Here is a 22056-nt window from a genome sequence, read left to right on the forward strand (position 1 = left end):
TTACGACCCCCGTACTTTCACCGACAGTTGTTACCTTACATACACTCTATCAACCAATACAAACCCGAACGTCCCTTTTCGTTCACAATCACGAGCTAATACAACTTCCGTTCTCGTCACACTCAAGGGGTAAAAAAAAAAATTTTCTTAAGACTTAGGGGGTTTTCATTTTTTCATCAACACAAAGTCGTACCATTTCATCCGTAAAAAAACTAACTAAGAAGACACCGCTGTCTACCAGAAAAGAGATAGTAGGAAAGAAAAAAGTAAACCCGGAATACGCGACGAAAAGCAAAAAAAAAATTGGTATATATCATACACAATTTGCAATATATGCACGAAACCCCCAGAAACCAATTGTTCGGAGAGCGTGTATGACAAAAGTAGAAAGGAAAGTAAGAAAAAGAACGCCTATTGCGGTCTATATAGCAGAAGAAAGCTTGCATCACAAAGTCGTAAAGGGTCGTAAAAGCCTAGAAATACACCGGCCAGAAACATGTCGATGAAGAGAAAAGAGGAGACGCAGAATGTCATTTGAGGTCGAAGAAACGGTTGTTGACGTTGATATATATGGAAGAATGTGATCACAGACTGGCTGCGGGTTCGGAAGAGTGTAGAAGGTGGGGGATAGGGCCCCTACCAGACGTCGGCAGATAGACAATTGAGAACCATATGCACAGAAAAAAATTGCGAATGAGAAAGCATGAATGTGGAAAATGTTGTTGGGAAAAGAAGAATAAATGCAGGGTATCGCGATGTCTTGGTAGTTGTGGGCATTGCATAAAGATAAGACGTGATGATATACATGGAATGGGCATGAAGGAAATTCCGGATGATGCATGAAAATGGAGAAAGAGGAAAAGGCGGTTAGGCGATTAACGGGTCGCCATGAGAGCGATGATCTGATGCTTCAAGCGTCTTTGAGCACGGAAGATACTGAGATTAAAGGCGAGACAGAAGGTCTGCCAGTGGCGCTGGAACACATCACCGCATGTCGGGACGTATTCATCCCTTTTGGCGACGGTTTCGGAGATTGTCGCGAGGGTGGTCTCCCTAGGGGGAGGAGAGACATCCGCCTGGTTATCCTCGTCAAAGTCTTCCATTTCCTTATTCCTTCCTTTATCCTTTCTTCTACGCCTTAACACAGCTGCCCAGCCTTGCTTTTCGTTGAGGTTCTCAGAGTCGTCTTCGTACAAGGGAGAGGAGGCCCGGGACTCGTACGAGTTTGGTGGGGAATAGTCCACCACGGAGGACGGAGAACAGGAAAAGGAAGAGTAAGCGGGAGTGTAGGAGGAGGGAGACGCGTAGGGGTAGCGGTTATCGCGGCGGTACTGGCCGGAAGAGCGGCGGTGAGCATACATACTCGAGTACGCATAGCCGTCGGATAATCTGCGTTCGTCACACGCGTCCTCATCATCATCTTCGTCGGCATGGTCATCTTCGGCCATGGATATGGTCTCCCAGTAGGGGCGGGGCAGCGAGTGCCGACGCGGGGAGGTGGATCTGGGAGGGGGTGATATGGGGGTGAATGGGCGGTAATCTGGGTCGTGAAAGTCGCCGTTTGTGTCCTTGACGATGGGTTTGCTGGCTCTGGAGGGGGAGTACTGCGGGTCCAAGAGGCGGGAGACATCGTCGTTGGCGGCATTGCGCCTGGCCTTTGAGAGGAAGGACATTGGTGGGTGGCCGTTTTCGGATGGCCCCTACTCCTTTATATCCTCCTCCCAGATCGAGATCCCCAGCTGAGCCGGCCCGGTTCGCTAGCCGGTTCTGCCTCGCCCACTCCGCGTTGCTGGTTCGTTTGTGGCTTCTTCACTCGCTCCTCCCGCATTCGTCGCTCCCACGGACGCTCCCGGCCGATCCCCCCGGCTGCTTGCTGACTGAGCCGACTATCTCACTCAGCCCTCGGCCCTCCTCTTGCACCGGTCCGCCGTCGACGTTTTCGCCACTACCACTCTAGTCGGAGCATTCTCCCGACATCTCCCGCCGAGACATATTCCGGGCCGTCGAGTCATGGATGTCCTACGATTTTGACTCACTATCGTCCGCCGCCGTAAATACGACTTCCTTCCTATCTTTTCTACTTACCGCTCTCTACCGCAAATATATGTTTTCTGATATTCTCGGTGGAAAACCACATCCGTAAAAGAGACCTTGACATAGCCTCGTTCTTACTTTTCCGAATGACTCAACTTTCCGAACAACTCGAATTAGGATGCGTCACAAGACCCTATACTTTCTCAATCGCCGAAGGGAAGCGTAATCAAGAACTTGGGATGACGAATCTTGTATGTTCGAGCAATAAATCGAATATTCTCCTACTGCGGAGAAAAGATGCTATTGTGCAGGAATATACAATTACTGCGGGGTGACCCTATATGCTGATAATGATAAACTCAAGTTTGCTACTCCCGCAGTCAGTGCAAGTTCAAGAAGAACGGCTCACTTTTGAGACACAGCCTATTACATTAAACAGCAAAAGAGTCATCTAAACGACTATAATAACTAATAGTTCATAGTATGCTCCTCCGTATGAATTGCGGGACACACTTTGACAAACATATTAAACAACTGCATTAGAACACTATTACAAGTGTATTATGGAGGTGTTTCTGAAACTAATCAACAATAATGGAGAATACATTTCCTTAGCTACCTTTCAATCACCCCTTTCCATTCGAACATACGTTATAATTTTGCTGGTATCTACATTGAGAGAAAAAACACACATATATATATCACGGCACCAGGGCACATGAAGCACTTGAAATGCGAAAAAAAGGGCCGAATCTCAAACGTATCACAAGTTCACTTGACAACTACCTCCCTATCAACCTAAAAATTCAACCCCTAGCACAAAACTCTCATTCAACGCCCTATTTCGAGTTTCACACCAGCGATAAAATGAACAACAGCACTTAAGATAAAAACACACACTGAGAGTCTCACTTGTGAAAAATGCTCCGCTTGGGGGAACAGAAACTCCGAAATTCGAACCCGCCATCATTTTTCCTTTCTCCTCAAGAACCGAACAATCAATACTATCTAGTGAAAAACAAAGAAGGTTAAGGTACGGGTCAAAGAGCAGTCTCAGATCATAGCTTTTCATTGGAAGCGGAGACGCAATTACGACACTTTCCTACTACTAAATTTTGAATCCACACAAACAACCGAACTTTTCAAAAAAATCTCCACCCTTCTAGCAGTGATTATTGGAGCCCCAATCATAATTCTCGTGAGACGATTGCGTCACCTCAATACTTGCACGCTCTTGACTTCTCGTTATATCATAGACTTGTGGTCCGAGAAGTGGGGAAGACAATGATGAAATTTGAACTCCTCTTTTTGGGGCGGCATGTCTTGATTTCGACGTCAAGCACCACACTGAGGGTTGTGGATCACCGAGGTCGTCATTAAACTATCCCTAAATATGGTACACATATATACGTATTCAACTGCTAATTGGAATACTATGGTGTTTCCACATACCACCGCATTAGGGAGAGTCACTCATACACGAAAAAAAGGCAATGTACTTATACTCAACAGCTTTCTTTTTATATATGTGTGTAGGTAAAATCGGTTCAAGTTGGTTAATCTATTCGCGATACCACAGGAGGAAAAAATGTACCGATACTTACATTTGTTTGAACTTGTAGTATTGAACAGGAAAAGAGCAAGAAAAAAAAAACGGAACAACGCATCACCAATACTACTCCTCGTCATCAATCTCTCACCTCTCCGAACTCGGAAAACCCGAGCAAAGTACACATATGCATATATATATAAGGCATCACTCTCATGAGTTCCGTTCCGTAAAGACTTACACCTTAGACGCTCATACAATGTGTTATGTGTATGTCATTTGTGTCATTCGTTCTTTCACATTAACATATAAGTATGATAAAATCAGATGATCCACAGGTACACACGTATACCGGGTGAGAAAGAAGAAGTCACTGATTGATTTTATTCGCGGCCAATACATATACTGTATGTAGATCGCATTAGTACTTAAAAGTACAAAATCAGATTCCCGTAATACAGAAGAAAAAGAACGGTGTCTTCTTTCTTGTAAATATATAACTTATCATCATTGTAAATTTGGATGAGGACATCGGTTGTGTATGTATGCTGATACCCGAGTAGCGATATAGGAATAGGAACACTGGGATAGCAAGTGGATAGCTGCGGTGGGCTGGAATTCTAGAAAGAGAAATCAACATCATCTTCGAATCGTTGGTGGTTCGGAGTTTTGTTGAGCTACTACGGTTTGATGGTACTACGGTGATGAACTTATATCGATGATGATATACCATCTTCATGATAGCACAAAAACATCAACTCGCCATAGTGTACAAAACCTATTGCGGAAAACAGCCTTTCGTGGATAACCTTTCAGCTATGATAGCTCAAAAAAAAGCGACCCGAATTTCATCAATCCGATAGTGTGAAAGAAAATCGGTAGATAACGAGAAGGATAATCAAGAACCAGAACGTAAATTGATTTGATTAGCGTAATCGGCAAGTATCAAATAAACATAACCCCACTTTCGACTGAACATTTGCCGGTATGTAATATAATCTACTACACGCGAACTGATGATGAGAATACATGATGCATGATGGATGCCTTGTGTACGAATTTTACTTACTTTGATCTAACCTAGATCAATCCCATCAAAAACCGATAAGCATAATCGCAGCTGTCCGTAGTGCATGTTCTTCTCAGAACATCAAGTCAATGAAATCAGATATCGATGGGGAATATGTGTAGCGTGGTTTGCGTATGTCTATTCGATGAACTACGATTGCTTGGTTCGAATCGTGGTCACCTCGAGGTGAAGATTTCCTTTCGCTCTTCAAACTTTTTGTTAGGCGCCTATATGCGAGCCGCGTGTGCCCGTTATAGGCGTCATGTGGGGAGGAGGAGCAACCTCGTGGACTTGGAAAAGGGCATACAACTCGGTAAAATGGCTGCTCATAACGGTGATTGATGTGTCGAAAGCTAAGTGCTGTTAAATACATGAGGAATCCAGAGTTAGAACGGAACATGGAAAAATGCCCGTTGCCCACAGAAAACGTCTTGAAGTTATAAGAAGGTCCGCTGGCCGTGGTACCGTTTGCATCGATAAAAGTGCCGCAACTTATGAAAGATCAGTTTGGCGTTATCTCCGCGTCCATTATAAATGAGAGGCTGTCGATTTCAACAAGCGACCGACAGATTCTTGTTTATCAATGCGCGTGGATGTAGCATGAGAGTTATCCGAATATCGAAGATGCTCCTCGAAAGATTCGAAAGCATCATTAAGCCCTTCAGATATACTTGCTGTCCTGATTCTAGAAATTGAACATGTTCTGTCCCGAGTCGTGGCAAAGTTCTCGAGTCATTAATCGGATGGCGATTTTTTCGGAGGCAATGGGTTGATCTTCTTTTGATTCCATTTTCGATTTTAATCTTCTTCGGTAGTGCATAAGAAGAAAGTGAGAGTCTGATTTTGAAAGAGTCCTCGGAAATACGCCAGTACGGAGGAGTTTTGGCGTGAGTCTAATGCTGGCGAGTACTGGAGATACACTGTACAAGTGCACTCCACTGCAGGCCACAACTTGATCGTACGCGTAAGGAGTGATCATAGTCACGTGAATATCATCCAGCTATACCGAGCCTGGTTCGAGTTCCGCTATGCATTAAGCGACAAGCTCCATTCCTATAACTCTTCATCGGGAGCCCATTATCATTCTCTGCTCAGGCTACTTATGGGAATGTTTTGACCCCAGGCCGCCGTGAACTGAATTGATCAATCAAGAGCTTCTCATCAGGCGCCTTTTATGAAATTGAGCAGACGGAACCCGAGTCGGTATACTTATATATGAGAAACATGCCGATGCCACAACATGTGCGAGATTAATCGTGTTTTCGTCTCCTCTAACCCTATGACCTGAGAAGCTTCTGATATTTTTTCCATCCCACTACGCGTGACATAAATTGAGGTAGTGGGAGTCGCCACATTCGCTTGGGTCGACTATAACTGCATATCTAAGACATCTCTCATGTCTCTTGAGAAGTACACGAGGCAAAGCAGCGCCCCGCCTTCTTATCTCAGGGCGTTCATTCTTGGGTCAGGCGATGTGTGCACGTTTGGATTTACATCAAACGACACATATAAGAGGCAAGCGGTGCGTGTTGAGATTTGTATTCAGATATTAAGCAGGGTTGATGATCTAATCTTATCTCTTTTAACCCTTAACAATCTTATCTTATCCGTTTATCCAGTGATCAGTCCGCACAGTATTGGTCGCCTGAACTCCCCATTTTGAGTCCCTCTCCTCCACTCCTTATTCCTTCCGTGAACAATGACCTCACGCAACTGCAACGTTGTTCTCGGATGCCTTGCTGCTCATCTATCTTGCTGGTTCGTACTTCCAGGAAGCATGATGATGGCATGCCTGCGCGTGATGTCATGAGTGGCAAAAACAATAAGCCTCAGCGAGTGGACCTCAGTAGAATCTCGACCGAGAACATAACTATTCTGGAAGCTTGGGATTGGTGCTTCATGTCGTCATGTCCATTATCACCAGCCCATCTAGTGAACTTGGGGGGTGAAACCGGGGGTAAGCGAATTTACCCGCCCACAAATACAGAGCTCACTGAATCCAGAATACGCGGAAATGTAAAGCAAATTAGTATGGTTCTAGAACGACGTGTGCTACATATGCCACATGCAGTTATTCACAATGCAGTCTATACATTTCGCATCGCATCACTCGCCTCTCGTTTCGCTAGAGAGTTTATAGTTAACTGATGCTATTTCAATGGTCGCCAGAGCTTGGTTCATTTTCTTGTCATGTATGCTTACCCGACGTGATATGTCTTACCCGATTTCAGGTGACTAACAGTTAGCGAAAGCGGTGAAATATCAATGATTCAGCAATACGAACTGGGTCGTCCGAAATCGTCGTGTTACTTTTGGCCGGTATACTCTCATGTTCCTCCCCATCAGATGATCTGCTTGGCAGGTTACTCCGGTATACAAGGAGCAAGACCTAAGTTCTGGAAAAGGCCCCTGAGGAATCAGGAGGGGTTAGGGTTAACATGTAGCTTTTTCGAGCTGCCGAGGGTGTTCGTCAGCTGCTATGATCATCTCCTCTACATATCCGCTCCTTTTCTCAGCCGGAAGTCGCGCTTAGGGCAGCTCGGGGATTCCGTTCTCAGACTTATCACATGGCGTCTCTACCGCACTCCCATTCTCTTCCTTTTCTTTTGTCTTCTCGTTTTTTGAGCAAGTTCGGAAGCGGAACGCACATGTTGTTAACTTGGCGAGGCTCGGGAGTTTTTCTCCTCACTTCCGTTAAGGTGAGCATTTGCGGGGTACATTTGAATCGGTTTACCGACCGAAGGTGATTTCTGAGAGACAAAAAATAACTTATATTTTTCTCAGGCCTATTAATCTCGCTGGTCTTGTCAGCTAACAGGTTTTCAAGTTGAAGAGCAAATTCATTATGGCATGACACGACATCGACACGAGATATGGAATGCTCTATATTTCTCTAGTCTATGATCAAGCTCCAACCCGTTGTCGGCCTTTCACGCTATTCGTGGTTTCTTATGCCGCTTCTCCGGCGTTGGCCTGGGAATCAATTGAAGTTTATATGAATGGACTGGAACATTAGATGAAGCCCGGAAGTCGACGAAACTCGCATCTCCTGAGTATGGTATCTCACTCCAACGGTTGATGGAAGGGCTCGTTTATCCCGGGTCGGTGCTTCTGTCCATAATTGTCACTTGAGCGGGCTATAAGTAGTGCGTATGAGAATATTTTTGTGCTCCGATTGTGGCTGACAGCCTACAGGTAGCTTTGGTTGTACTATAACTCCCAGCTGCAGCAAGAAGCTTGTGATTCTACTTTGCCGCGGCTCATTTCATAATGCACTTTAGGCTCGCGCCTCTCTCTTTGTGCGGCGCTCTAGAGCCTCCTGACAAGATGCTTGACGTCCGAGTTATTCATGTCACTATTCTTGATTCCTACTCACAGTTCTTCGGGATCCAAGCCAGTCTACAGCATGTGAACTCCACCACTCATTCCGCTTTAACTCCCCCACGTTTCAACTTGAACTCCCCGTAGAAGATAAACACCCTTTCCTACTAATAATGATACCCCTTTCAGCACTCGAATCCGAACCACGGGTGCGGCTATGATTGATCGGCAAGAACGGTTATAGCGGAAAGTGATGAATCGTAACGAATAGAGACATGTATGGTCTTCGCATCAAACCAACGCTCTCACCAGGCGGACATTATTTGATATCGTCGGGAAACGCTCAGCATGCCGACACACTCAGCGTATTCTGCTCAGGGTGATTAACCCCGGTGGTACGATGACCTCAATTAGGCTTTCTCCGTCCAGTCTCGGGTCGTCCAACTTTGTGAAAGACCTTTGTCTTTTTTTACCAGGGTGTTATTTTTAGCGCTGGAATTGTCTGTCCGCGGGAATCTTGCGTGTCTTGATGGTTTTACGAGTCAGGGAAATATAGATAAGGTGGAGGTCAAAGATTGATAGTTGATGGTGCGGACAGATATTAATGCTGGTATGAAATGAACTTGAAAGTATGTCCATCCAGCTTGGCTGCTTAAATGTCGATTGACCTCCTGCATAGTATGCTTCTACGACCGGCAAATTCTTGACTACACTTCTTGATTCACTCTAGCTTCCCGGTCGGAATGGACAAGTTAATACTGTTAATACACAGTTTTATTTTTCCTCCTCGGAGAACGCATCGATCACTTGCGCGAATTTCCCTCAACTTCATGACCCTCGTATTCTCCGCCCTTTATGATCTCAAGCCGAACGATTTGGATGCATCATCGAATTGGAATTACACATTTACTATCATCTTGCCCCGGTCTTCTCATAAATTGTCTCAGTGACAATCACAGTCACATATCTAGGGATGAAAGGGGGGAGGATCACTATCAGATGAACTCTACAAATACACGACGCAGGGCTGAATTAAAGGGAGGGTTCCCCAGTTAGGGAATCACTGGGGTAGGTAGGGTTGTCAGGGTTATGCAGCTGTCTGAATCATACAAATATTCCTTCACCGTTGCTACTTCGATATCGGAGACGACTTTTCTCGCTTGCTCGTAATTTTCATTGCTTCACCTTTTTTCTACACCAAGTCGGTGTGACACAGACTAGAGTGCTTTCATGATTCTGTTGTGAAGGATACGCAAACATATCGCTGGTGCGTTGTGCTGTAGCATTCATGTGATATGTCCATGTCATTGACCAGTGTGCATCGGGGTGGAAAACGCAAAAATAAGCAAGGAAACTTGTCCTCTCGAAATCTTTTCATCAACGCGGCTCATGTTCTTATTCGATGTGCTAATACCTATTTTTAGATCTGCTTTAGAACTTTCAACTCACAAATCATTGATCCACGTTGCTTGCGATCTGCAGCTCAAGCATACGTTATCTGCGCTCGTACACGCGCATTCGTCGTTACCATCGGTCTCTGCGTGGAGCCACGACCAAACCAACCGGCCTGGGACAAAGGAATCGAACCAACTCGAATCTAGACGAGATTCTTGCGCAGGGCTACAGCAACTGAACGCGTTTTTGTCCTTCATTAATAGTCCGCTAAGGACCGTCGTTTGGTTCGGACGGATCAGTTTCCTAATTATTTTCGTTGGATGAAGAGAAACGAACCAGGGAGTTCACTACCGGCTACTTACTTACCAATCCCTTATACGGCGCCATTTATTCAATATCCATTTCATCATTTACAAATGCAAGGGACAATCCGCACTGTTAATCCTTTATCGTCCCTTACGCCCATCCCCGGAAGCATGCTGTTCCTGTTGTACCTGCGCTGTGGAGTGCTGTGTTCCTCCTTGTTCATCGGTTTCGGAACCAAGGTCGTGCGACTGAATTGTTTCTATGCTCTTACTGATTGCAGGTGAAGAGATGCAAAGACTTCAACATACTCATGGACGACAAGGTTTCATATTCTGCGCTTAGGATCATACCGTTATGGACGGGAAGTATAGCTACACGTTGCGCTGGTTACTTGCTGTGGGAGGACATGATCTGGGGTACCGGACATTGGCTTCAGGTCCGCACAGTGATCGAACGAATTTCCATGGACCAGGGCTTCGCCGATGCCATTAAACGCTCTTACTGCAACTCATTGCCCTCTTTCTCTAAAAATGTCGTCATGTTCGATGTTAGTGTCACACCGAAATGGCCGTCGTGGTGAAGAAGCGACATATCGATTACATTAACATGAGGTGGCCGCTTAGAATCGAATATGCATGCTCCCACGTGTCTTGTGATGGTCTTGCTAAATACATCCTTGGGTTCCGTCGGTCAAGGCCTTTTCTTGCGTTGGGGCACAGGCATTTTGGAATCGGACCCAGCGAGAGCTTTGAAGTTCCCCAGGTTAATGAGCAAAACTTCATCTATCACATTGTTTCATTATAATTGAATCGTATGCTTTGTTTCAATGCTTTGTTGAATCTGTTGGCTCACGATAAACCCTGAAGTGAACGTAAGTTTCTGAAATCAAACTGAACCTTGGTAGGAATCAGTTCGTGTAACGCCAGAGGAAAATAAAAGCCGGTCTCGTCACAGTCCTACGATCATCCTATTTCAATTTTTGAGTTCCCGGATCACATCATCCGGGGTCGATGGTGGGTGGGCGACCTTTTGATAAGAAAGCATTAATAGACCGGTTTCCCCGCTCTCAAATTCTTGTCGTGAGTTCCACTATTTAGCGAAGCTTCGATAATTCTTATAGTTCCGGTCGGTGTTCCGGCATGTTTCGACATTAAATTTTCAGGTGGCGTTAAGGCCGACTCACCTGGAGTCACTGTCCGCAGAGTTACCTTCCCTTGGTCACGGTGACGGCACCTTCATTCGGCCCAAAAAACTGCGGGATCCACAATCAATGGGTGTTTACGGCCATTAGAAGGTATGCCGGTTATCAGTTCACTAATCATCAGCTTATCTTGGCTTGATCCTCTGATTGATGACTTTGTTGTTTTCTATCGTTCAGATCAAGTATAAGTCTAGAAAACCGTCGAAGTTGCAGTATTTGAAGCAGGGAGCATCTGGTGGATGATGTTGTGTTCTTCTCATCTTAAACTTGAGTTTATTTTGTAATTTCGCAGTCTCGCGTTCTCCAAGTTTCCAGCAGGAATGCACATCCTAGGTGAAGAAGGCGGTTCATACGGCGGTCGAGGTCGGAGTTAAGATGCGAGTTCGTCGGGCATCCGCTAACTCAGCATTGCTTCACATGCAGGTTTCGTGTGATGAAGACCGGGTTTGATTTTGATCCAGACTCCCCGCCACTGGTTCATCAAATATCCATTCGAAGCTTCTTTGTCACATCAAGTAGGTATTCCATCTGTTCTTGTCTAGAACATCCTTTTTAATAAACTCGACTCGAGCCTGGGAACTGATGTGATTATCTTCGGGATTCGGGATATCTCGCGCTCGTAATGGCATTGACAGTGCAAGGTCTGATGTTGGGTCAAGGGCATGCACATCTATCAAACAAAGGCATGTGTTGTGTACTTCGTCTATATATATGATACACGATATTGAACTCATCAGATAAAATAATTGACTGTTATCACCTGCCTCTGGAGCCTCCCGACGCAAGAAAAGCGGAGAAAGTATCCGAACGCATCGCGGACTATTTTGACTTCTTAGAAAAACATTCATGTTGGCGCAAGTGGATTGGAGAGCGTGAACGTGGTTCCAGAGCCAAATTTGCCACGTATCAGCCACATTCAACGTGTTTCTAGGAAGAACTTCGGTAACGGCCTTCGGTAAGCCTAAGCGTTTAGTTCGAGCTGAAATATGCGACAGGAACGTATGCAAAGTCTGGAAGGTGCCGTAGTGACTTTTTACACCCGGCCCAGAATTTCTTTCATCAAGCTTCCATCGCCGTACCCAGTCTTATGAATAACTTCAATTGGATACAATTGGAAAGGCTTAGAGCCTCATTGAAGACTTCCATACCGATGTTCGCGTGGGTTATCAAGATGGGTGGCAAAATTCGGAAAGTGAACTGGACTGTGATAGAACGAAGTTGATGGCCAACCTTCAAAAGTGCTGTATTTCTGTACTGTCGAACGAAGCTGATTCAGTACCCCAACCAATTAAGCTCCGGCCATCAACGCAGATGATAAATAATCATCGCTCTCTCGTATACCCCTTTGAGATATTGTACTAGGACTTTCAGTACCACCGATTGAAGCTCCAAAGTAGCCATCCACCTAAATGATCTTCGAAGGAACATTAGTGGATAACAGTGACTCATAACCAAAACAGCTTCACCAACGTTCTATTAGTCAATAACTCTGGTTCTCGGAGGTGCAATTGGCCGATGTGCAAAAAGGGACTTCACTCTCACGAAGGTGCATGGTGCATCGCTTTCTGTCATGTCAGATGGGTGGGGAAGCAGCTTATCAATTCTTCATCTCGATGTCTTCGGGGGAATAATCCTTTGATCGATCGCCAAATTCGGTGTCTATACCAACCAGGCCCCAGACTCGAGCCGTGATTGCAAGCATGATTAGATGGTAGGATAGTACGTTAATCCATTCACAGATAATGAGTCCTCTTGTGTTAATCAGCAATCGGGGTGTCGCCGAAGGGAATTAAATGTTCAAGGACATGTTCTTACTGGATTGAACGGATATGTTCCCGAACTCGTTCTTCAGAAAATTCTTCACAACGTGCACCGAAAGTCATTACACCAGTCTGAGGAATTTCTCCGAGGGAAATCGGATAAAAAAACTCCTAAAATCGGACCGTCTTCCCCATCCATCCGCCGTAGCTGACCGACGAAATAAATTGACTGACAAAGAAGCAAAATCACTTCACATGTTATCAAGGTACACACCTACTCGAGATGGATAAAAGGGAAGCCAAATCGGACCGATATGTTATTTTTGATCTATCCCTTTAAAAGCCGGACTGTCCGAGTCGGCGTCTTTCCAGAATTAGTATTTGGAGAACGATCAGCCTCGTTCAACTTGCCAGTGGGAACTTTTGCTCCGTAAGGGTTTCAACATCAAATTCATCCGATATCAACGTCGGAGTATATCGTCAGCTTTATTTTTTTCTGACGTTTTGCAGGTGGGGTGGTGGAACAGTGGACCACATTGGAGGAGGGGAGAGTCTTAAAGTTATTAGAAGAACCAATTCGTTCTGTGACACTTGACTTTCATGAACTGAACCTGCGATGAACCCAGGGCTTATCAAGATTAGTATTATATGACGCCATACCTAATGTCATTGCGTCACTAATGCAAAGGGTTGTCGAAGACAATGAGTTTGGTAAGTAATCCAGGATCCAGAATTCTGATGACTCGTTCAACCTAGTGGCTTACTGATGATAATCTAGACTTCCACTGATAGTAGTAAGCTAGCCCGATCAAGACTTATAACGCAATGATTCGAACAATCCGACAACAGACGTCTCATTGCATCCTTCCCATTATTCTTTTTGATCTGCGCTTCTCGTGTAAATAAGCTTGGGGTTTGTTTGTAATTCGAATAGTCTTTATTTTTCAAAACTTCCGTGCCTGTGAACTGCTATCCTTGCCTAGACTGAATCGTCTGAACCCCAAAAGACCCGTTTCATTGGATGTCATCATGATCACAGATTAATTCGTCGGATAACACAAACTCAAGTTTCCAGGAAAGAGATTCCGGTCGAATCAACTCCATAGGTATTTCCTTCTTACTATTCTGTACAAAGATTTTGACGAGGTTCGGTAAAGTTGAGCGAGGAGCAAAAAAGCAGCAATGATGCGATAGAGGAAAATATGGGGACGAAACAGATGCACTGATTACAGAAGAAACTTGGTTGATAAATAGGTATTCATAAAGCCTGTACTGTCATAATCGTAAAGCCTGCAACATATGAAAGCAAAAGAGTTGAGCCCGTAAAAAAAAAAAAAAAAAGGAAAAACAGAACCACAGAGCAGAAATGAGAAAGCAACTCTCATACTTTCGCCGACGGTGCTCGCTTCTTCATTGTCGTCTGCTGCCGGTTATGTGTGGCAGGTGGTAGACTTCGAGCTGTCCTCCCAGCGGCCGAGGCCAGACCAGGGCTTGATGACCTGACTTCTTCCAATGATTTCTTTCTCATCGATGGAGGAAAGCTTTCACGTTCGTTGTCAGGCAAGGGCACTTTGCGTGCCTGCGTAAAGAAAAGTCTGGCATCTCGATTTGAAATGTTTTCAATAAAGTATCGGTTACCTGATAGGTGAACCGTGAGCATGGTTAATGCAAGTGGGGGATGTAACAACGAACCTCGAGGAGCGATGAATGAGCCTCCCGTCGCGACCACTTTACTAGTCTCGTGAATCTTAAAGTTCACCGCTCCCTGAACTACATAAAAAATCTAGCCAAAAAATTCAGCAATAAAGTATGAAAATGTGGTATATATTTACGTATGTATTATCATTTGTTCCTTTTGATGGCTTGCGACAATCTGGAGGTATTAGGATCTGCCCAGCGGCCAGGAATTCTGAGTCCCCAAAAATTCTTTCGTAGGACCATTCACCCTCGTTGGCGTGCTGGAAAGTCAACCTCTTCTCAGTCCAGACAAGCCCTATTTCACGGGGTAAGAAAAAGAGAGTAGAAGAAGAGCGAGGTCACTCACGTCGCTCAACAATGCATTGTCTTTCCATATCGTAGACTTCACCGTTCGGCAAAGTATCGTCATCCCAACCTTCTTCTGGGTTTATGGTGTTCTTCTTATACTTCCGTTTTCTGCTCTGTATGCCTAGTGGGACGGGCGGTTCGCTCGGTATTCGACGTATTTCTTTAATCGTAGGGACAAGAATCGGTCCTGAACTTTCAGTGCGTCCATATACGACCTTTTCGCCTCTCCAATATTCCAGGGGTGCAAAGCGTTCCCGCCTACTCTTTCGTACTCCTTCTCGATACACTAAGGGGTGCTGAGGACGAGCACGGGCAGACTATCAGAGCACGACTCACCCCGATTTTCCTTTTTTGATCTTCGAGCTCTGGGTTTCTTGGCGGGTTCTTCCTCTCTTACTCGTTGTTTCTTCGACGCCGGAGACGAGTTGTTCTCTGGTTCGTCATCTAAATCATCCAAGCCATTCGCGATTTCATTTTCCTCTCTTTCTTCATCTTCTTCCCCATCTTCGTCCCCTTCTTGGATGTCCTCCAGGACTGCTTTACGCTTGCCTTTGTCGAGCCTTGGTGGCGATTCAGATAGTGGTGGCTCTGATTCACCAGCTTCTTGGTTATCAAGGTCCTGGTCGATTTGGGTGAAACTCTTTCTTCTCGGCGAACTCTCTTGCACCGGTGATGGCGGCAGAGAACCTTCTGCCTCAAAGTTGCCGTTCATGTCTGTTGTACCACTAACATCCATATCATTCCCATAGTCTCCGAAATCCGCAGGTTCATTGTCAGAGTCAGAGTCAGGTAGAGTGTCTTGAAAAACTGTAAACTTTGAGAGACCAGATGGACCGGCCTTTGCAGAGCGAGATATTGATGAGCGAGTACGGGGAGAGGGAATGTCGTCAAAGTCGACTTCGGAACTCCGTGCGACGGGTCGTGAGGATCCGCTCGTATTTCGGAGAATCGGCGTCGAGGGAATGCGTGCGCTGGACAGAAGGTGGATACCTAATGCACATACCGCATATATGAATATGGTAAAGCTGAGATGTTGAAAGAAAGCGCACTGTCGTCTATATCCATTGACATTTCGCCATCCGCTTCATCCAAGGCCGTTTGCCGTACAGCTGGCTTAGACTTTCTTATCCCCTTGACTCTGGGTGGGGTGCGTTTGTCTGCTTCTCGAAGGAGCTCCTCGAAGGGCTCGAAACCATCGGATCTGCGCTCGATGCGGGGAATTTGAACACCCGTCCTCTTTCCGACTTCGAGGTTGTCGCCGCGGTAGGGAACATGGGCTTTCTGGATGCTGCGTCTTGCAGACGATATACTGCTCTTCCTGGCAGACGAGGGCATGGGCGCTGGCGGGAGGACAAAGTCTCGGGTGATGGTGAGAAATAAACAATACCGCGCTGTTTGGTTGCGCCCCTGGAAACAAACACCCTGCGTCACGCGTTTCGCGAATTGTTTTCCTCAACGCTATGCAGCACCTGGCAAGACTCCGGCGCTGCTTCTCCACGTCGCTTCATGTTCCAAGATTGCAGCCTCGGAAAGGGGACAAGGGTGCGCGCATATGTCCTCCGCGCAGCACTCTCATTGACTTGCATCCTCAGTTGTCGTCGGCATGTCCGGCGGAGTCGATTCTTCCGTAGCTGCATGGCTATTAGCAAACCAAGTAGGTGTTCTTGCGTCGCCCAGGCCCAAATTAATGTTCAGTAGGACTTTGATCTTTCCGCGGTGTATATGCGTAATTGGGATACCCGCGACGAATCAGGGACTGACAATGGTTGCGAGTGGGAAAAAGATTGGGAAGACGTTCAACGAGTCTGTAAAAAGCTTGGGATACCGTGTCAAATGGTATGCCAGCATCAATAGACGAAAGCATGTCTAATCCATGTGACAGATCGACTTGTCACAGGAATATTGGAACAAAGTTTTCGAGCCTTCACTGCAGGTCTGGGAGTCAGGCGCAACGCCAAATCCCGATGTATGGTGCAACAGGTCAGATTTGAGGTCGTAATCCGTCGCTTGTTGCTCATATGAACTCTATGGACAGAGAAATCAAGTTTGGTTCCCTCTTGGAAAGGCTTCCCACAAGTTCCATCGGGAATACTTGGTTTGCAACGGGCCATTACGCCCGCAAACTTTGGGTAATTGGCAACGGACTTCCTCGCCCACAACTTCTTCGTGGTAGGGATCCCACCAAGGATCAATCATACTACCTATCTTCAATATCTGAGAGTGGTTTGCGACAAGCCCTCTTTCCAATAGGCCACTTGCGCAAGCCGGAAGTACGGGCGCTTGCCAGAAAGTATGGTCTCCCCACCTCTGACCGCCCCGAAAGTATGGGTATCTGCTTCGTTGGCGAAAAATCCCGATTCAATAGATTTCTCTGTGAGTGTGCAATCTGATCCCTGTCGCCATTGGTTGTTTAATCTGTTTCAGCTTCATATATTCCCCCAAAACCTGGTCCAATAATCGATCAGACAACAGGCAAAGCGATCGGCGAGCACTCTGGCCTTTGGAATTTCACTATTGGCGAGAATGCGCGGATACCAGGAATGCACACAAAAATGTTCGTCTCCCGGAAGGATACAATGTCCAATTCCATCTTTGTTGTACCGGGAACAAACCATTCCATGTTGTATTGCAATGCTCTCCACGTTCCCGTATTCAATTGGATATGGAAAGATTCGCCACACCCAGAACTTGACCTTGGGAGAAGTTTTCGCGCGCAGGCGATGCATCGCTACCGCATGAGAAGCGTGCCTTGCACCGTTCATAGGTATGAGCTTCTCACAGTATATGATCGTACTATTCATCGTCACCGCACAATTTAGAGATCGAGATACTGGTCACATCAAAATACAATTTGACGAAGGAGAAAAATCTGTATCTCCAGGTCAAGCTGCCGTTCTCTACGACGATGAGTGGTGCTTAGGTTGTGGTATCATAGAGCGAACCTCATAATTTGATGGCCCATCAGCGGCTACAAGAAGTCGCGCCGAGCACCGCGCTTTTTTTTTTATCGGAATCAAAGCGGCCCTGCGGTCTATATCACGCTTTTTTATGTCCTGGGAACATACAAGTCGTTAAACAAGGCTGTCTGTCATCCACCACTTAAACAAACCTTAATAGTTGATCGTTTCCCACTTTCCCCACTTTCCTGTCGCTCAGCTCCCATTCCTTATCCACCACCCTAAGACGATGCACGCCTTACCACCAGAGCTACTGTTTATGATCTTCAGATACGCATGTTTTACCAACAACGTGAGCGATACTCTCACAACCGTCCGCCTATCTCATGTCGACCGTTCTTGGCGTCGAGTAACCATTGCTTCACCAAGCCTGTGGTCTAGTATCACGTATCAATCACCTTTCGGTTATCACCATAATTATGTGGCTCTCCAAAAACTTATGACCTACATCGAGCGGTCAGGAAGTAGCCCTCTGACGCTATTCCTTCATCTTTGTAACAAAGATGACGAAGGTTTTCAGATTCTTTTGGAGCACTCCATGCGCTGGAAGTCGCTTACGCTTCGATGCATGCACAGTCTTGTTCCCATTGTTAGCAGGCTCCTTCGAAAAGCGCCAGTTCCTCTTCTTGAATCCATGTGCGCTACGGCGTTTCCTACGGGTCGTCACCAAGATGAAGATTCATCTGGTCCATCACCAGCTTCAATAGGTCAAATCCCTTGCAGTATTTTCTCAGGTGGCGCGCCCAAGCTACGACTTTTGGAGCTCGGGAATGCGACTGTGTATTACATGCGACCTGTCCATCTCGAAACTCTCTCCACCCTCCATTTTCACAGCTCATTCAGCGACCTCGAACTATCTCCCTCGGAACTTTACACCATTTTAACCATTCCCAATCTGACGACACTCACTATCCTAGCCGAGTTCTGGGAACTCATACCCGATATCGCTGATATCTCTTCGTCTCGGATCGTTATGTCTAAACTTCGATACCTCGCCATTCGCGGGGGGAGCGATTACGAAGTCATGCGCATATTCGCTACCTTGTCCTGTCCTCTAGTCGAAGTTCTCATGATACAAAACATCTTCATGACAACCAATGTATACGATTTCCCGACTGACATCGATTCCCGTGTCCCGGAAGTATTAAAGAAACTTCACACATTACATTTAACCGACAATTGCGAAATCTCCGCTTCGTTGCACCCTTTTTTGAAACAAATCTGTGCACCACTCAAAGAACTCGTATTTGATACCGGAGCTTCCGAATCATTTGCTCTTGGCAGTATCCTATTACCACTCAATGAAGATGGGACTGTACCAAAGATACCGCCTATTGTATTCCCGGAACTTGAGACGATGGTGATTAGATCTGTGGATAAACGAGATGCGCAGCATTTGATGGTGATTCTTCCTGGTTTGGAGGCGCAGGGTAGACCTGTTGAGAGTATTGCGGTTGGTCCGGAATTGGTGGATATGTGGTCTGAGACTGGACATATAGATGGGTTGAGGAAGATGAATGTGAGAATGCTTAGAGAAGGAGAGGTTGATGTTGCGATGCCGCTGTGGGTTTACCCACCGAGGACGTTGATATATAGCGATTCTGAGGAATACCCGCTATCTCCCGATTCCGATTGAGGGCTATCTTGCGAATTACGTAGATCAAGCAAACAATTTTATTCGAGGCGGGTAGAAGATGTCTTGTAACAGATTAGATCTCGAACTAAATGATAACTACGCAGAGAGCATGACTTTCGTAATTCAAACGGTATAGCTTTCGCGGAACGCTGTACAAGTTTAGTGACAAGACAACGGCGAGAGCGAGAACGGCAGTGCTGGGTGGACGCTCGAAACGCCCAACGTTATCCACAAAACTGATAGAAACTTGGAATGACCCTAAGTAACTCTTCAACATACCAATATCTTTCCATCTTTGCATTTTTCTTCTTTTTCTTCTTTGGATCTGGCACCTCGAAATCTGCAACGCGCGCCAACTGCACCCAAGTAGCCAAACACGCCATACCAACAGAGAAAAACTCCAAATGGGCGGCGTCAACGAGAACGCTGATTGTGTCTTTGTATGGATCGAAAGGAGGAAGGGCCGTTTTCAAATCACCATCAATCACCTCGTCGTCTTTCTTTACAACACCACGCGACGAGTCTAAAATCTTCGGCATAGATAAATGTGGTTCTTCGCCCCCATTCCAATTAACCCACGGTTCAAACACAACAACGCCGAAAATCCTACTCAATGTTTTTTCAACAGCATCTGGGCTAATGTCTTTCGCAATGGCGAATTTGGAAACGTCGGAAGAGGGAGGTAGGATGGCTTTGATTCTACGAACGGAAGATTCAACGATACCAGTTGTATGGGTAAGCGGAAGGGCTGTGGGTCCAAGAAGACGGAAGAAAGTGGGTGGTTCGAACTTGTCCCACTCATTGACACTGGCAACTTCGGATTGGGCGGGAGGGTCGTCTTCCACGTTTTCAGTGACCTCGACAACACGTGTTTCAAATTCGCCTTCCTCGTCGACGTCGACAGTGACTGCACCGGAAGTGCTTTTGGGAGGAGGAGCTTCCCAACCAGAACCCCAATCTCCGGAAGCCCAATCATTGGGGTCTTGATTTTCCGTGGGAGTGGCAGTCGTGTCAGCGGGGCCTCCCCAGCCATTATCAGTTGTTTTTGGGTCCGCAGCAGTTTCGACGCCCTCCATTGGTTCGTAAAAGTCGAAGATAAAAGCTTGCGCCTTCGAACCCCAACACGTTTTACAAGCCGTATGAAACTCATCTGGCCAGGCTTTGGCAAGTTTAGAAGTGATGGGGAGTTCTTTGAGCGCTTGATCGAGGATGCGGCGCGTCGAATCGTGTTTCATAGCGTTTTCCTCACGAGCAGGAAGGACTCTGTTATCAATTAGGAAATTGATGAAGAAGCGCATTAGGTTTGGTGCGCCGGTAAGGTTCGCGTCAGTCCTAGGAGAAAAATGAGCATTGGGTTTGTCGTTTCAATTGATGGTAATCAATGAAAGTTACGAACCAGATGATCCCGCGATCGCGAGCATAGGAAGAGAAAAAGACTCTCAAGTAGAGAGCAGGATCCGTCAGGAAAGCCTCTCCTCTGTCTCTAGCCTTGTTTGCAGCATCCATGGCCACAAGGTGGCTGGGGTTTAGGACTCCGCGTGGATCGTCGTCGTCGTCAACATCATCTACATCAGAATCGTCGTCGTGGTTGGCAGTTGGTTCAGGTATTTCGATACGTGTACCCGCAGAGTCGAGATTTGCAGGTATCCCCGCGAATCGTAAGAACTATAATTATTTCCAAGTTTTAGTAAACGAAGTTGAGAATAAACATCAAAAAAGTACTGACCTCTCCCCAACAATAAACTGGGCCTGATTGCTTCAATGCCGTTGGCCAAGGTCTGAGTTCTTTGAAGTCGAATGCCCCTTGGCAAAGCCTTTCGTACGCGCTCGAATGACTGTCCCGCACATCAATCAAACAATTATCACACTGGACAGGCTGATTGTGCTTACGGATCATATGTTCCGTGAGCACGATACGCCGGTTCTCTGTCCTCCCAATAGTCCTCCCAATTATCTGGTGTAGGTCCCGAACTTGCACCGGTTTTCCTCTTCTTTCTCCTCTTTGATGGCCCGCCCCTACCGTTTGAATTGGCTCTTTTGGTTTCAGTTTTGCACCAATCCGTCTGGTGAAAGTTCGGTAGAACGATTGTCTTTACGCCGCAGCTGTCGACTTCCGTATTGTTGTCGTCACCGCCTGGTTGGATACTGATACCTCTCTCCTTGAAGTCTTTGAATGGAATAATCTGTACACCTTCCGGGACTGGCGGAAAGGGTGGAAAACGAACGAGATACTCTACGTTGTTCGTACTTTTAGCAGTGGTAGGAGCGGGCAGAGTAGAGGTAATGGTTATTGGGATTGTATCGATGGGAATGTCGGTGGCCATGGTATATCCGACTTTAGGTCACGACAAGAGTAGACTTGGTCAACAGCTCTGGAATATGCGATCGACCGAGACTGCAGTAGATGTCACTGAAAGACGGATCGTGGCCACCAACAAGCTAGGTAGCCAACCCTGAATCGCCTTTTATCGATACATTCGGCAATCACCAGAGTCCCCGATTTGACTTCAAGTGTTCCACAATTCTTCCATAGTCTTCTCCACGAGAAGTCACTAGTACATAAATTCGCCGCAGCATCATTCATTTATTCGGTAGCAGGTCATCAGTACAACGTAAGGCAATCTCTGCATTGGTGCTCTCCAGCTTTCAACTTCTCAAGGTCTTTAATGCTTGGGCATGGTATGTGTTATCCGTGAAAACGGATACTTAAGTCGAGACGAAATAAGTTTAGAAACAACAAGGAATTAATATCAAACTGAGTTTACTACATAGTTTTCTGGTA

General features: G+C 46.1%; 5 protein-coding genes across 5 annotated transcripts; 2 read left to right on the forward strand and 3 right to left on the reverse strand.

Moving 5' to 3' along the window:
• Positions 1–260: 260 nt before the first annotated feature.
• AGABI2DRAFT_176372 (hypothetical protein) lies at positions 261–1673 on the reverse strand (the record flags this gene model as incomplete). Its single annotated transcript, XM_006457704.1, has 1 exon — positions 261–1673. The coding sequence occupies one exon, from the start codon at positions 1671–1673 to the stop codon at positions 876–878; it is 798 nt and encodes a 265-aa protein (XP_006457767.1). The 3' UTR covers positions 261–875.
• Positions 1674–14016: 12343 nt separating this feature from the next.
• On the reverse strand, positions 14017–16189 carry AGABI2DRAFT_114808 (hypothetical protein; the record flags this gene model as incomplete). The annotated part of the gene is made up of 7 exons (XM_006457705.1): positions 14017–14273; positions 14328–14418; positions 14468–14628; positions 14680–14967; positions 15018–15671; positions 15731–16088; positions 16151–16189. 7 exons carry the CDS (start codon positions 16187–16189, stop codon positions 14017–14019), a joined length of 1848 nt encoding a protein of 615 aa, XP_006457768.1.
• On the forward strand, positions 16155–17653 carry AGABI2DRAFT_215705 (hypothetical protein). Its single transcript, XM_006457706.1, has 7 exons — positions 16155–16223; positions 16274–16335; positions 16380–16517; positions 16564–16661; positions 16717–17054; positions 17106–17445; positions 17501–17653. The coding sequence occupies exons 2-7, from the start codon at positions 16285–16287 to the stop codon at positions 17628–17630; spliced, it is 1095 nt and encodes a 364-aa protein (XP_006457769.1). The 5' UTR covers positions 16155–16223; positions 16274–16284; the 3' UTR covers positions 17631–17653.
• Positions 17654–17867: 214 nt separating this feature from the next.
• On the forward strand, positions 17868–19274 carry AGABI2DRAFT_114810 (hypothetical protein; the record flags this gene model as incomplete). The annotated part of the gene is made up of 1 exon (XM_006457707.1): positions 17868–19274. The coding sequence occupies one exon, from the start codon at positions 17868–17870 to the stop codon at positions 19272–19274; it is 1407 nt and encodes a 468-aa protein (XP_006457770.1).
• Positions 19275–19298: 24 nt separating this feature from the next.
• Positions 19299–21704, reverse strand: AGABI2DRAFT_190194 (hypothetical protein). Its single transcript, XM_006457708.1, has 4 exons — positions 21165–21704; positions 21001–21109; positions 20671–20939; positions 19299–20606 (listed from the first exon to the last, which is right to left on the reverse strand). Exons 1-4 carry the CDS (start codon positions 21596–21598, stop codon positions 19499–19501), a joined length of 1920 nt encoding a protein of 639 aa, XP_006457771.1. The 5' UTR covers positions 21599–21704; the 3' UTR covers positions 19299–19498.
• Between the last annotated feature and the right edge of the window lie 352 nt (positions 21705–22056).

Source organism: Agaricus bisporus (genome assembly GCF_000300575.1).
Source record: "Agaricus bisporus var. bisporus H97 unplaced genomic scaffold AGABI2scaffold_2, whole genome shotgun sequence".
In the NCBI taxonomy this organism is placed as follows: domain Eukaryota; kingdom Fungi; phylum Basidiomycota; class Agaricomycetes; order Agaricales; family Agaricaceae; genus Agaricus; species Agaricus bisporus.